General features: G+C 24.4%; 1 protein-coding gene across 1 annotated transcript in view; it reads left to right on the forward strand.

The window, feature by feature from the left end:
* Positions 1-13,495, forward strand: part of LOC126899874 (uncharacterized) — a 145,139-nt gene that overhangs the window by 120,003 nt on the left and 11,641 nt on the right. The window contains exons 4-5 of the mRNA XM_050675124.1: positions 2,519-2,574; positions 4,581-4,668. Coding sequence (XP_050531081.1) covers positions 2,519-2,574; positions 4,581-4,668 — 144 coding nt within the window. The remainder of the gene's footprint in view (positions 1-2,518; positions 2,575-4,580; positions 4,669-13,495) is intronic.

Genomic DNA, 13,495 nt, shown 5'->3' on the forward strand with positions numbered 1-13,495 from the left:
CATAACGAAATTAGTTTATTTTAAAAATTATAAAAGAATAATAGGTTTGAAACATTTTTTATGGGTACCTTATTAGTACAAAAAGAAAAATGAAATATTGAAGAAAAAAATATCTGAAGCGCAATTTATATTATTTATAATTTTTATTTGACAAAAAAAGTGTACTTAAAAGGTTAACGTATCTCATATAAAAACACAACATCTGAAACTATTTTAAGCGTGATAGAATAAATTACATTATAATGTTATTAATAACATTTTATCGAACCTTGTATCTTAATTTATGTTCTGAGAATCTTTTGAGAAACTTTTGCCTCAGAATATTAAATTCCAAAATATAAAATATTGTAGGAAGGTAATTTAGAAAATACAATGCGTAAACATTGATTTTTAAACAAGGATATTATAGAAATATTTTATTAAATAAAATGTGTACATAACAAAAACAATAAATAAGAAAAAGTCGTCGCAATGTTTAAAGTTGAAAACTTTTTTTTAATTTCTAACTTTAATAGGTATGGCTTAAATTACTTCGTTTAATACCTTAATGACAAAAGGCAAATATTTTAATAATTAATAGAAATAAATCACGTGGTATTAAAAACTGAAATTTTGCAAAAAAATGCATGAAAATTATTAGTCCTTTACTAAAATGATATGGATGAACTAGTAAAGTTAAATGAGCATAGCTAGATGCAAATAAATTTACATGACTAATTCAAACTAATATAATTTGTGATTTGATCAGATCTTTGGATTAAATTATTTTTAAAACAAAAATAGCTATTTTTATTTGGAAATTATTTAAGCCAATTGTTCTATATTCTTTTTGAACGAATCCTTGTCGTGTTTATCAACAAATCGACTAATGTTTATCTATTATCTTTTTGCTTTCGAACATATTTTGATTACTAAATCTGCGGGACCTGCATGTTTCACATAGCCACCATGAGGTACTCATAAAGCAATGGTTAAGTGAATTCTAAATAACACACAGAACAAAGTAATACTTCGTGATAAGAATAATACGGCGTCATTCAAAGTAATACATTAACAGGGCCGATTCTATAGTGTCTGATCGTAAATCTGGCAAATATAGTACTTATAATGCTGGCGACGAGAAAACGCGATAAACAGTCTTCTCGAGAGGTACGTGTTCATAACGACAACAGCTGCAGTGACGTGCAATTGAAATCGTTTTGGCACACGCCACGCATCGCTAATATTCCTTGTTAGACTTGGCGGAAGAGAATACAAAAGCTTCATGAAATATCTCAGATGATGATAAAATGTGTGGTGTTATGTCTTCCTTGTCTGACTAGGACGTGCAATAATGTACCTCCATCGACAGTTATCTTTTATACTAAGAACTCATTGAGATATTCTTTGTACCGGTTTTTAAGCGAACTGTATTACTCGTTATGAGTACAATTTTGAGATTAAAAAGTATAAACTCTATACACCAAAACAAATTACTTGATACTATAATATTCATAGAGTTCTGTTTCATACAAAATANTACCGGTTTTTAAGCGAACTGTATTACTCGTTATGAGTACAATTTTGAGATTAAAAAGTATAAACTCTATACACCAAAACAAACTACTTGATACTATAATATTCATAGAGTTCTGTTTCATACAAAATAAAAAAAAAGCAGTTTCTCTAGAAGGAATTAATGGATTTTATAATTCAACATGTCAGCCAAGTTAGAGGGGTCAAATACAATTCCATCGTAACTCTCGGGTTAAAACTACGATTCAGTCGATGACTTATAAGTTTTTAAATTGACTACTTATAAAAACGTATTAACGAAGAAGGCATACAAATTTTTTAAAAATTACTTTTTTCGCTTTTGTTATTTCTATTATTAATTTTGTATGATTATAATTTATAACTCATCAGCCTTATAATTTCCTAAAATTATTCATTCGTTTTAATATCAACTTGTTTAGTTGATAATAAAACGACAGATTAAGTAAACTTTGTCGGTACTAATTTTATTGTAATAATGTATTTATATTGTTTATTTGCCCAACATAATGAAATATTTGAGTATTTTATTTTGATTGGTACACCAAAAAATAATGAGGTTAAATAAATGTTTCATTTATGGTGGTGATGATTAAAACTATTTCAATTTAAAAAATTATGATTTCCTATTTAATTTCTGTACCATAATCAGATTATCAAATAACACATTTCTTGGGGTTTTGCATTTTTTGAAATCCGTTAAACATTATTAGTGANTCTGTACCATAATCAGATTATCAAATAACACATTTCTTGGGGTTTTGCATTTTTTGTTCGTTTATCTAATGAATTTATTTTAAATTTAATGCGGCTATTTTTAATAAAATAATAACATTGATAAATGATAGTTTTATCACAAATTAAATATTCATAAAACGACTTATAGGCTAAACAGATCAATACTAATTCAACACATAAAATTCAATCAAGTTGTAAGAGAGAAACTTAAGGAAATATTTGAATTAAAGTTTGTTATGTTTTTCAGATGTTCCTATTCCATTAAGTACCAATGAAAGAAATTCGAAAGTTACTAAAAGCAAAGTAAGTAAATATTATAATTTTCTCATTAAAATGTATTATATTATTTTAATAAATAATTCTCTGTGGAAAAAGGGTAAACATACTTCCCAAATTTTGTCAAAAATGATAGAGATATTATTTTAATAAATCTTTTATTTTAATATGAAGAGTTTAGAATCCCTATAATCCAATCTTTTAAGTATAATTTTTAAATTAAAGTTTAATTATTTAAAAATTAAAACTGCACAACGAAGTAACACGTGTAGTTTTTGGTATGATACTAATTTATTGTAGCTGATATTGGTATTAAATATAAGTGTGTCAAATTTCATTTTTACACATTACCTTAATTGCGTACATTATTATAAAATTGATAAAATTAGTGACTTGTGTTTTTCTGAAATGACCGATATAATAATTGTATATATCAAACTGATAATATACAGAATGTTTTGATAAATCTAAAAACTTTGATATAATGAATATTTTGCGTTATATTTTTTTTAAATCATTTTTAATAATTTAAGATTATAAAAATTTATCAGAAGTAATATTTTTTTAATCTATTGAAGAAAATAAGTTTTTTATATTTCTTAAAAATTTTAAAAGAAAAATCAAAATAGCCATTTTTTTAAAGTGGATTAAAANCATAGTAAAATTAATACCTTCTCCGCTTCGCATCGAAGCTAAAAATGATAAAATGTATCTTATTAATGTTCAATAGCAAATTTTCTATAGTGTTTTAGTTTATGAAAATTTACATGCATTGATTAAAAACAGAAAAAAACGTCTTCTTATCGTGTTAACTTTTTGTTAATCAAATTTTCTTTATAATTTATTCTATAAATCCCTACCTTAATTTTTCTTTAATATTTTTAACAAATTAAAATAAATTATTTTTCAATAAATTAAAAAAATATTAATTTTGATATTTTCATAATACGATGGGTATAATAATAATAAAAATATAATAATTTAAAATATTTAGTTGATTAAAAGTAATTCGATTTTCAAACAATGTGATAGCTTGTATATTGACAAATTTAACTGCAATAAATTAGTAATATTCTACAGTTCATGATTATGATTAAATCGTTTTTATCATAATGAGATTTTGTCGGCCATTTTTAACTTTAAAAAATTAGAATGTGTAACGTAGAAATTAACTTTGTCTATATTCGATAACATTAATGTTTTTAAATTTGGGACTTTTTACATAAGTTTTGCAGAATTTCAATTGTTTGTAATTTTAGTTTTAGATAAAAATATTTCTCCAATATATTAATATACATAGTCAAAACATTAGGGGAAAGAATATTGATTTTATTTTTATGATAATCTCTTAAATTTTTTTGTTAATACAATGTATATTTTTGTTTAATAACATATATTGCATATCTCTATATTTTACATGCAGCAATAAATAAAATATAGATTTGCAATTTCTTTTAATTTGTTTACTATCTATGCTTTTAGTGTAATTTACTGAAGTTATTATAAAAAAATACAGTTGTAAGAATATTTATCTTCCCTAAAATCCTTTATAGCTACTTATCTATACGGGCTTTCTAATAAATATGTTATATGGTATTGGTAGATTGGTATGAAACCTTCTTTTTTAAGGCAAAGGATATCATAAATATTCGTATGAGTCTATGGAAACGCATTTCACTCGCACTTTTTGATGCACGAGGGACCATTCTGTTTTCTAGAAAATAACTTTCTGTAAATGGCTGATACAAAACGACGTTTGCGCTTAAATTTGTCTTTAAAATAGCAAACCATTAGCTTCAAGCTACAAAGCTTTTAACCGTGTTTAATTTGCTTAGTATTTAAAAAATACTATTTTAAAATTACATTTATCCTTACAACTAAATCATCTTTATTTTTTTGATAAGTCAAAATTTAAAATAACATTATTTCATTCAAATATTATGAGCTAATTAACTTAAAATACATTTTATACTTTTTTAAATTTAATCCTATTAAAGAAACATCTGTTAATTAATTTTATAACAACTTTTAAGGGAACCGAGGTGGATGATGACCTTTTAGAGTTTTTGGTTCGTATAGCAGATAATCCAGAAGAATGGAATAGAATTCGCCGTGTTTTAAGTAAGTCCCATTTTGTTTTGTTTTGTACTATAATATTACATATTTAGGTCATGTATTATTAGAACTATTTATAAATTGACGGAAAAAAAATAAAGGTTGTTACTAAAACTTAAAAGGCCATCAAAAAATATGTAAATTATGAATTCACAAAATAAAGTTCTTTTAACTCACAAAATTTAGAGATAAACATGAGAGATTTAAAAAAATAGGTAAAAGTATCTGTCTGATATTTTGAAAGACTCTAAACCTTTCACTTACACAATATAAAGTAATACGAAGAAAATATTTTGTATAACAGAATAGGCATGGACATGTTATTTTATGTGAGCAAATATCACCTGCCTAGGATTTGTCGTTTAGATGATGTGTAAAAAAATGATTATTATGGGTTCTATTCCACAAGTCTGTGTATCTTATTGGCTCACGGAATCATACGTCAATAACATATAAATTCGATTTTTGATGACTAGATTTTTTGCAATTATTTTTATTTTAAAGGTTTGAGAACTTGGACACTACTAATTTGGTTATTTTTAGTTCATACATATTGAATGAATAAATGTAAAACGTTACTTGCCAGTTTCTATAAATATTTTGTGATAAACAATAAAAGATCATTCGAGATTAAAAACAAACAAAATTATTGAAATTTAGTGTAGTTATATTACTTTAAGTATTCGTTAAAAAAACTTATCTATTTTTAAATTTGTATTAATGTGAAACCANCGGCGAAAAGAGAAAAACGGGAATTTTAAAGAGGAAAAAACGCAATATTTCTTCCAGGTGGACCTTATTTAGAGGGGCTGAGAAAATAGTATATAGAGCGAGATTATATATTTTTAGATTTTTAAATGCATATTTCAGGTTTTTTGGTCATTAACATTCAAGCTTTACTGATAAAATTGTGGTTTGCTATTTACTTTACTAAAAGCATGGATCCAGCTTTCATTTTTAACTCTAGTGATGAACAATATTAGATAAAACAAAATAGTGTAACTTTATACAACAAATTTAATTAACATACTATGATACGGGTAACCAAAAGAAGGTTAATTACCTCTGCCATCCATCTAAAAGTCCAACTTGGATTCGATAATATTTTGAAAACTATAAAACTTTCAATTAAAATTAATATTAACATTAACATTCATTAAAATTAAGTAAACATAGAATAATATAGACTATAAAGTCAACATGGTATAACGTTTAATTGAAACAATAGCTAATATGATACTTAAAAATTATATGGTAAAGAAACTTTTTAATAGAATACTTAAACATGAGTATTAATTATACTAAATTATGGAAAGTTATGTCATCCGATTGGGTATTGAAAACAATAAAGTCTTTTAAAGTAATTACAAAGGGATAAAAAATGATTGTTTCATTTCATTAGTGAATGAAATATTCATGTTAAAAAGTAATTAGAATCATAATACGTATATTAACAATTATAGACGCGATACGAGCGTGCTGGTACATACCTGGACACTACCAACAATTTTATGGACACAATAAAACATATGAATTATTACTTATTTTATTATTAGAACCAGATTTTGGGCGATATGGGGGCAGAAATTTTGAGGGTTTTAGTCTTAACAGGTAAACAGTAGTATGAAAATTGTAAATGTACAGATTAAGTTTAACGTCCACTCTAAAATTCTTTGTTGTGCCAGAGAGGACAGAAATCTTGCGTCGAATAACATAACAAACCTCGTTACCTACATACTGAGGTACAATGCTGCGTTACAAATTGAGCTAGATGGGCCACCTATATACAGAATAATGAATTTATCACGAAACACTTAATTAATAAAAAAAAGTGTACACAGCTACGAGTTACAGTGTGCCAGCGGGCTTTTTGTCGGCCTGCAACAGCAACGTGGTTTGCCGCTTGCATAACGACATAATCGCGAACGCATTCTCAGGAATACTGAATCTGAGGAATACTCAGATTTTTATCAATTAATAACAGTACCATAAGAGTGATTAATATATCATTTATTTATTCATGATATTATTTATGAAGACACGATATTTTAACTACTAGAATAATTCCTAGATTATTTATTAAAATATTTTACAATACTATCATAATAATTTAATTAATTTATTTTTTATTTTGCAATTAAAATAGTGAATTAAATAATTATAACATATATGATAATTGTATTGAATCATAATATATTATATATACAATAATATATAAAACAATTACAAAAAAATATTTTGAAAACAACAAAAAACTATCATTAAATTATTTGATTTGAGCGGATTTTTACTGATTTTATAATGTTAAATTTTACATATTAAACTTTTTTCTCAAACTTTAAATTTTTATGATGTATAAAGTAGATAATATATATCTAAAAAATTAAAAAAAAATTTTTTTGAAAATAGGTCCCCTAACAGAAATACTGCACCTAGAATACATGTATTTTTATAACATTTCTTACTTTGTAGGTCTCTAAATCCCAAGATAATTGTTCTAAATAATTGAAATTTATTCGAAACATAGATTATACACTATGCAATACCACATATAAAAATCACCATAAAATAATAACTTCTTAATGGTTTTAAGTGAGCTCAAAAACGCCAATTTTCATAAAAAAAAGCGCCATTTTTAAAAAGTCATTAAAGTTTAGAATTTCACCTTATTCTTTTTTAATGAAAATTTTAAGTTATAATGAGGTCAGTTTTAATTCGATTGAGTTAATATCGAATAATTTATGTGTTTTTTAACGTTCTGGCTATTTTTAACATTTTTTACATTGAAATAGCCATAAAAATGGGAAGGTTATAAAAAAATTTTTTTTATTCTAATTATAACATAAAAAATAAACCCTGAAAATTTAAAAATAATATGAAGTTGCCGTGCAACCACTTCTGGATGATTTTCCATGGATTCACCCTCTCTAGCGTAGGCTAGAAGAAAGAGAAAACACGTGCTCTTCACACATAGACAAAATTAAGTTAATTTATAATAAAATAATTGATATAACATACGTCATTACATAAATACAATTATAAAAAAGAAAACGATACCCGGTCTCCGAAGAGATCCACCCGATAGTCTGGACGTTTCGCCGTTGGCGGCTTTACTCCATATAAAATTAACAAAAAACATGTGCACTCTAGTGTGGTCAATGATAGAAGAATATTGGCTTTTCTTCCACCCTTAGATTGGTATTAATCTAATGGCCATTTTAAAATAGATAACGGCCAGTCTTTTTGGAAAGTATCAATACCGATAAACAATTCGATTTTAATTACATTTATTCTCTGGTCGCCTTATCTAGCGGTCAGTGGCAGAAATAATGAATTGTTGATATCACTGTCAGAAAAAGGTCAATTATTTTCTTCAATAAAAAAAAAAACAGATAAATAGACATAACAAAAATGTATAATTCACCATCGTATTTGTGATGTTACAGTGTTATGAAATTTGTTTGCCCCTTCTGTTTTAATAAGCCTTTAAAAGATTTTTCCAGATTTTATAGATGAATGAGAACTTATAATTGTATAATGTTATAAATAAGGCGTACTTTGCGTATATTTGCTGGGGTATTTGAATTGTTTAAAAGAAAATTTGTTAGAACTAATTTTATACAATTAGATCTACAATTTTAGTTTAAATCATTTTTTTAGTATTATTATTATAATAATAATACTGGCGTGCAATCAGTCAAACTCTGTATAATTTAGATATAGAGTGCTCCATTAGTATAAACATTGTACTTTTCACTAGTAAAACAAAATGACAAAAGAATACGTTATTTTATAATTATTTAGAAAATGTTCGTGTTTCAATATCCTGTTAATTGTTTTAATTTCATAAGGTATTTGTCGTCACTTTTTCTCAATTCTTGCTTTACCGATTTTTCTTAATTATACATCAAATGATTAGCTATTACAAGAAATTATCATTAAATATTGAAAAATTTGTTCTCGTTTTCTTTAAATAAATCAATAATTTTAGAAATCACATGAGTTCAAAAGATAAAATTTCCAGTGGAAAATAACCTTCCTCAGCTTACAAAGAAAGAGAAAAAAGCGTCCTTATATGCATGAATACTTTAAAGAATTCTAAAATTAAATTGACAACATGATCGAAAAAGTTTTTACTAATATATTATTAGAAATACATGAAGTTTAAGTCGTTGGACTTACCGGGTTTCTCATATAAATGACGTTGGTTATTCAAGTGGTTAAGTGTGTTTATCTTATTTATTACGATTGAAATTCGTTGAGGTTTCCAACAGACATGCATGCAACTTTACGTTCATATGGGAAACACATAAATTTTTGGCTATATCTATAGTGGATGGCAAATAAAAAATGCTATTTGAGCGAGAACGAAGTTACATATCATCGCTTATACCAAAACAGTATTTATTTCAAAATTTAACTAAATGAGATTTTTACCAGTAGAGATAAAAAGAAGTATTTTTTTTATAAAGTTTTGTGTGAGACTGGTAGTCTTATTGATAGTTATAGAAATAAAATTACCTCTTGTATTCAAATTTGTTTTTTGATTATCCTGGAAATCCAGAGAAACCGAGATACGCATTATGTTGGCAGTATAAACAATGATATACTAGTAGTTTTATCATAAAACTGTATCTTTACATTGGGAATTGAAAATAATAATAAAACGATTTTGGGCAAAGAAGTGACTTATGGACTTTTTAAATCACCTATTTAAAAGATAGTAATCCATCCAAAAATAATGATTCTTGAAAATATGATGATTTTATATTATGGCGTAAAAGAAATCTTATGAAAGAAACACAATGTTACGAAATAATTGACTTGTATTTTGTTTTGAATTCATAAACTTAAGAATATGATCATGTATTCTAAATGTTAAATTATTTTTTTTGTCTTAAATAAACGTTGAAACTCGACAAATGACATTTTTACTAAGTTAATTTAACAATAAAACGATCATAATTCAATCAAAATCTAATATTAGCTTTAAATTAGATAAAATCATATTTAGGAGTTCAATATACTTTGAACTGGCTTTTTGCTGCCCAATTGTAATTGTGAATTTTGATAGTATATATTAATCGTGGGAACTGAAGCTTTTTTTTTGTATATAAAGTATTAACCAAGTAAGCATCTAGTCTTTTTAGACATTCGATGCTTGCTCAGTCCTTTTCAATGCATAGAGCCAACGTCACCCTGAGGTGTCGTGCAATTCGTCATCTACTCGTTCAAGAGTTGTATAGTTCATAGAGTCTAACCTGAACGACTCTCTAATGAATATTTTATGTTAATTACTCACTGATTATTTTTGAATTATTTAGTAACAATACATTTAAGTCGTTAAAATAATTTATAAGTGTGTAGTTATATATTTAAACATAATAAATAGCAACTAATATTCAGACGCAATATCTTGTTATTTTGTCTACCGTATCATCTCGGCCACAACAGTGTCAAATTTATAGAATTTGTATGGTTCTTGTATTTAAAACAACTTATTTTTTCTTGAAAGTATTAAATTCAGTATTTTTATTATTTTTAAAACTTATTTAAGTGTATACCTTTTTTAGGTAGAACTAATCATCTGAGAAAAAAATTATATTTTTACGTTTTAAATTCTTATAACGTTATTTCTCGAAAGCCTATATTGTAATAACTTAAATAATCGCCAATTTACTACATTAAAATAATAATTATATATTTTAAACATTTGAGAAACTATTAGTTTATAGATTTTTTGATGTAAACGTTATTTACCAGTATTAAATAGCGTTATAATAAAACGTCTAATAACATTTTAAAACGATTTAAAAAAGTGTAAAACGAGTTTTTTTATAACGTTTTTAATTTTTTAATTTCTTTTATTTATGATTTTGTAATCTAAAAGTTGTTAATGTAGTTATAATTTTCGTTTTACAGCTTTATATATATATTTTTTTTACGTTTTTAAACGTTAAAATTACAACGCTATATAGGGGACTTTAGCCTCTAGCTAAGTGTTTTATTTTCGTTGTAAATATTTTATGATTTTTATATTTTTTTATTAAAAGTGAAATTTATAGTAAAATCGAAGATTTGGTATTTATAATTTAAGAATTTAAAGAAACTGTTTAGACGAAATTTTAAAAATTCAAAAAATTATTTTTTTTAAGCTTGCCTACTTGAAAATGTTAATAGATGATGTCATTCAGTGAAAGAGTATTTATCAGAAATATATATTTTTTAATAGGTAAAACAAGCAAAATGTATAACGATAGTTGTATATAAAAATACATTCATATTTACGTACATCAAATTTATATAATGACTTTAATTTGAAATGAGTATACACATAATATTTATATTAATCTACAATAAAAAAATAGAACTTGATATCAATTCATTATTTAGAACTAAATTCTCATGTATTTTCGTGAAGAATCATTAATCAAATAGATTTTTTCGGAACTGAATATCTATAACTGTAATATTTTAAATAACTGCGAGTTAAAAAACTTTCTCTCTTATAATATTTCAAAATGCAAAGTTTGGATTTTCTCTAAGAAGCACTCAAGAAATTGTGGTGTAAGGGTAAGTACTTTAATATAGCAAACACGCTTTTAAAGCGTTATAATAAATCTAATGCACACATACATTATGGCATGCATCGTACAACTGTTAACACATTCATTTATTTCATAAATTGCAATATAAAAGAATCTAATTATTTTAATACTTGGTCAACTTTCATTAAAATGTTTCGACCAACAATTTTAACATGATATTATTTATCAATATAAATTAATAATAGATAGTATTAAAAGGTTATAATAAGAATAATTTTGTGTAGAAAATTAAATAGTTTAAATTATAATAAATGTTTAATGCAATAGAAATTTATCATAAGCTATAAATATCATATATATCTATTTCAAAATTTTAAAAATTACCTTGTTGAGTTAGCCTTACTTAAATTTATCCTGCTGGTATTATTTAAGTTAATACCTCAAAATAGAGAAGTGATTGTAATAGTTTGTTAAATTAGCATTAATTAAATAATAGTGGCTGCGATCGATATTTGATTTATAATATTCACAATATAAATTTATGTAGACTGATTTTTTATGAAAAACAAAAATTATTAATGATTCTATTAATAATAAAAAGAAGACTTGTATAAAATTAGTTGAGGATTGAAAAATGAAAAAAAAGTGTTGGAATCATTAAATCGTTAAAAAGATAGATGATAGCCTTCTAAAACAATTGATACTATAAGCACATTAAATTAAGCTTTATTGTATTTCTGAAAAGAAGTTTATTTGTTTCTATAATGGGGTTTTTAAGAAGTAAATTTCATTTGATCAGTTACAATCGATCAACACCGTACTTTTAGGTTTTGAGTAAGTCATCTTGGGATACTTAACTGGATTTTATTTCTTTTTAATAATTTATTCTCCTCATTTCGACATTCAAATATTTTTCAATTTACCATTAATAATTGAATATAAATTTAATATTTTCAGTAAATGATTTATTTATGAATTATTTAAATAATTCTTAATATTTGGGCATATTGTTTTATTGATTTAAAAAATTATATTTAACATCAAATTTAGTTACAATAACTGATTTTTTCAGGTATGTTGTTATTTTTAAAAAACAAACATTTTTGTACCTATATTTTTTTATTGTGTCATTTTTATTTACATGTTACTTTGAACATATAACATATACGTTTTTGATAAATTATTATTTCATTTAACTGGTTAAAGTTTTTATCATAATTCTACTGCATAATATTTTACATTGTAAACTTAGATAGAAATTTCTAACAGTGACTAAAACATATCTATGACAGGATATCTAAAATTTATTAAAATTTATAACCAATGTACTTTCTAGTTTCGTGATTTTATAGTAATATAATGTAATTAAATTATATTATTCAGACGTAAACTTCGATAAACAACTTTATGATCATAAACTTCCTTATCGAAACTAGATTCTATTTTTATTGAAAAGGGTTTTGAGTTGATATCACTTATTTAATAACAAACTTATTTGGCATACCTAAATTATTTTATTGGGTTATCCATAGAAAAAATGTATATATTGAAAAATGTTTAAAAGTATTGAATTTGAAGTTCTAAAATAATTTTATGTATAAAATGTATTAAACAAGAATTTATTTATTCATTCTATTTATATAAATTGTTTATACATATTAATTTATTAATGAACATACAAATTATATTAATGTGTATATTTATTATTGATCAATTGATATTCGATTATACTAGTTAGATTTTTGATTTTTGAACACGCTAAGTTCGGTTTGGTTCAGTTCGAAAAACAAAAATCCCTAATAATTTACATTTATTTTAATATGAAATGTTTATCAAAAAGATTGATTATAATATTTATGAGACATAATGATTTTAGTCCTAAAAATATAATTATAAACGACTCAAAATTAAGTTTTCTCCCGAAGTATGAAACCTATTAATTGGATGATAGTTCACTAGAAAGAGATTTTATATATGAGTTTACAAAATGTTTAAAATGTTTATTTAATTTTTTTAGGTAAAAAAATAATTCATTTTTAGTATAGGATCGAGATTTAGACATTCATGTTTACTTATTTAACTTGATTTTGCAAGCGTTTTTGCTTGAAAAGAAAGTGGTAAATGATTATATTAAGATGTGATGAAATTATTTTTTATTTTTGATTAGAAGTGGTATGCCACAAGCTTTCTGCATCGTAGTTTTTTTATGAAATCCATAATAAGCTTTAAAATATTGAATTATTTTTAACTCATGGTCAAATAAAATTATATTTATTGCCTTATAA

This window comes from Daktulosphaira vitifoliae, unplaced genomic scaffold (assembly GCF_025091365.1).
Source record: "Daktulosphaira vitifoliae isolate Bord-2020 unplaced genomic scaffold, ASM2509136v1 Scaffold_2, whole genome shotgun sequence".
Classification (NCBI taxonomy): Eukaryota; Metazoa; Arthropoda; class Insecta; order Hemiptera; family Phylloxeridae; genus Daktulosphaira; species Daktulosphaira vitifoliae.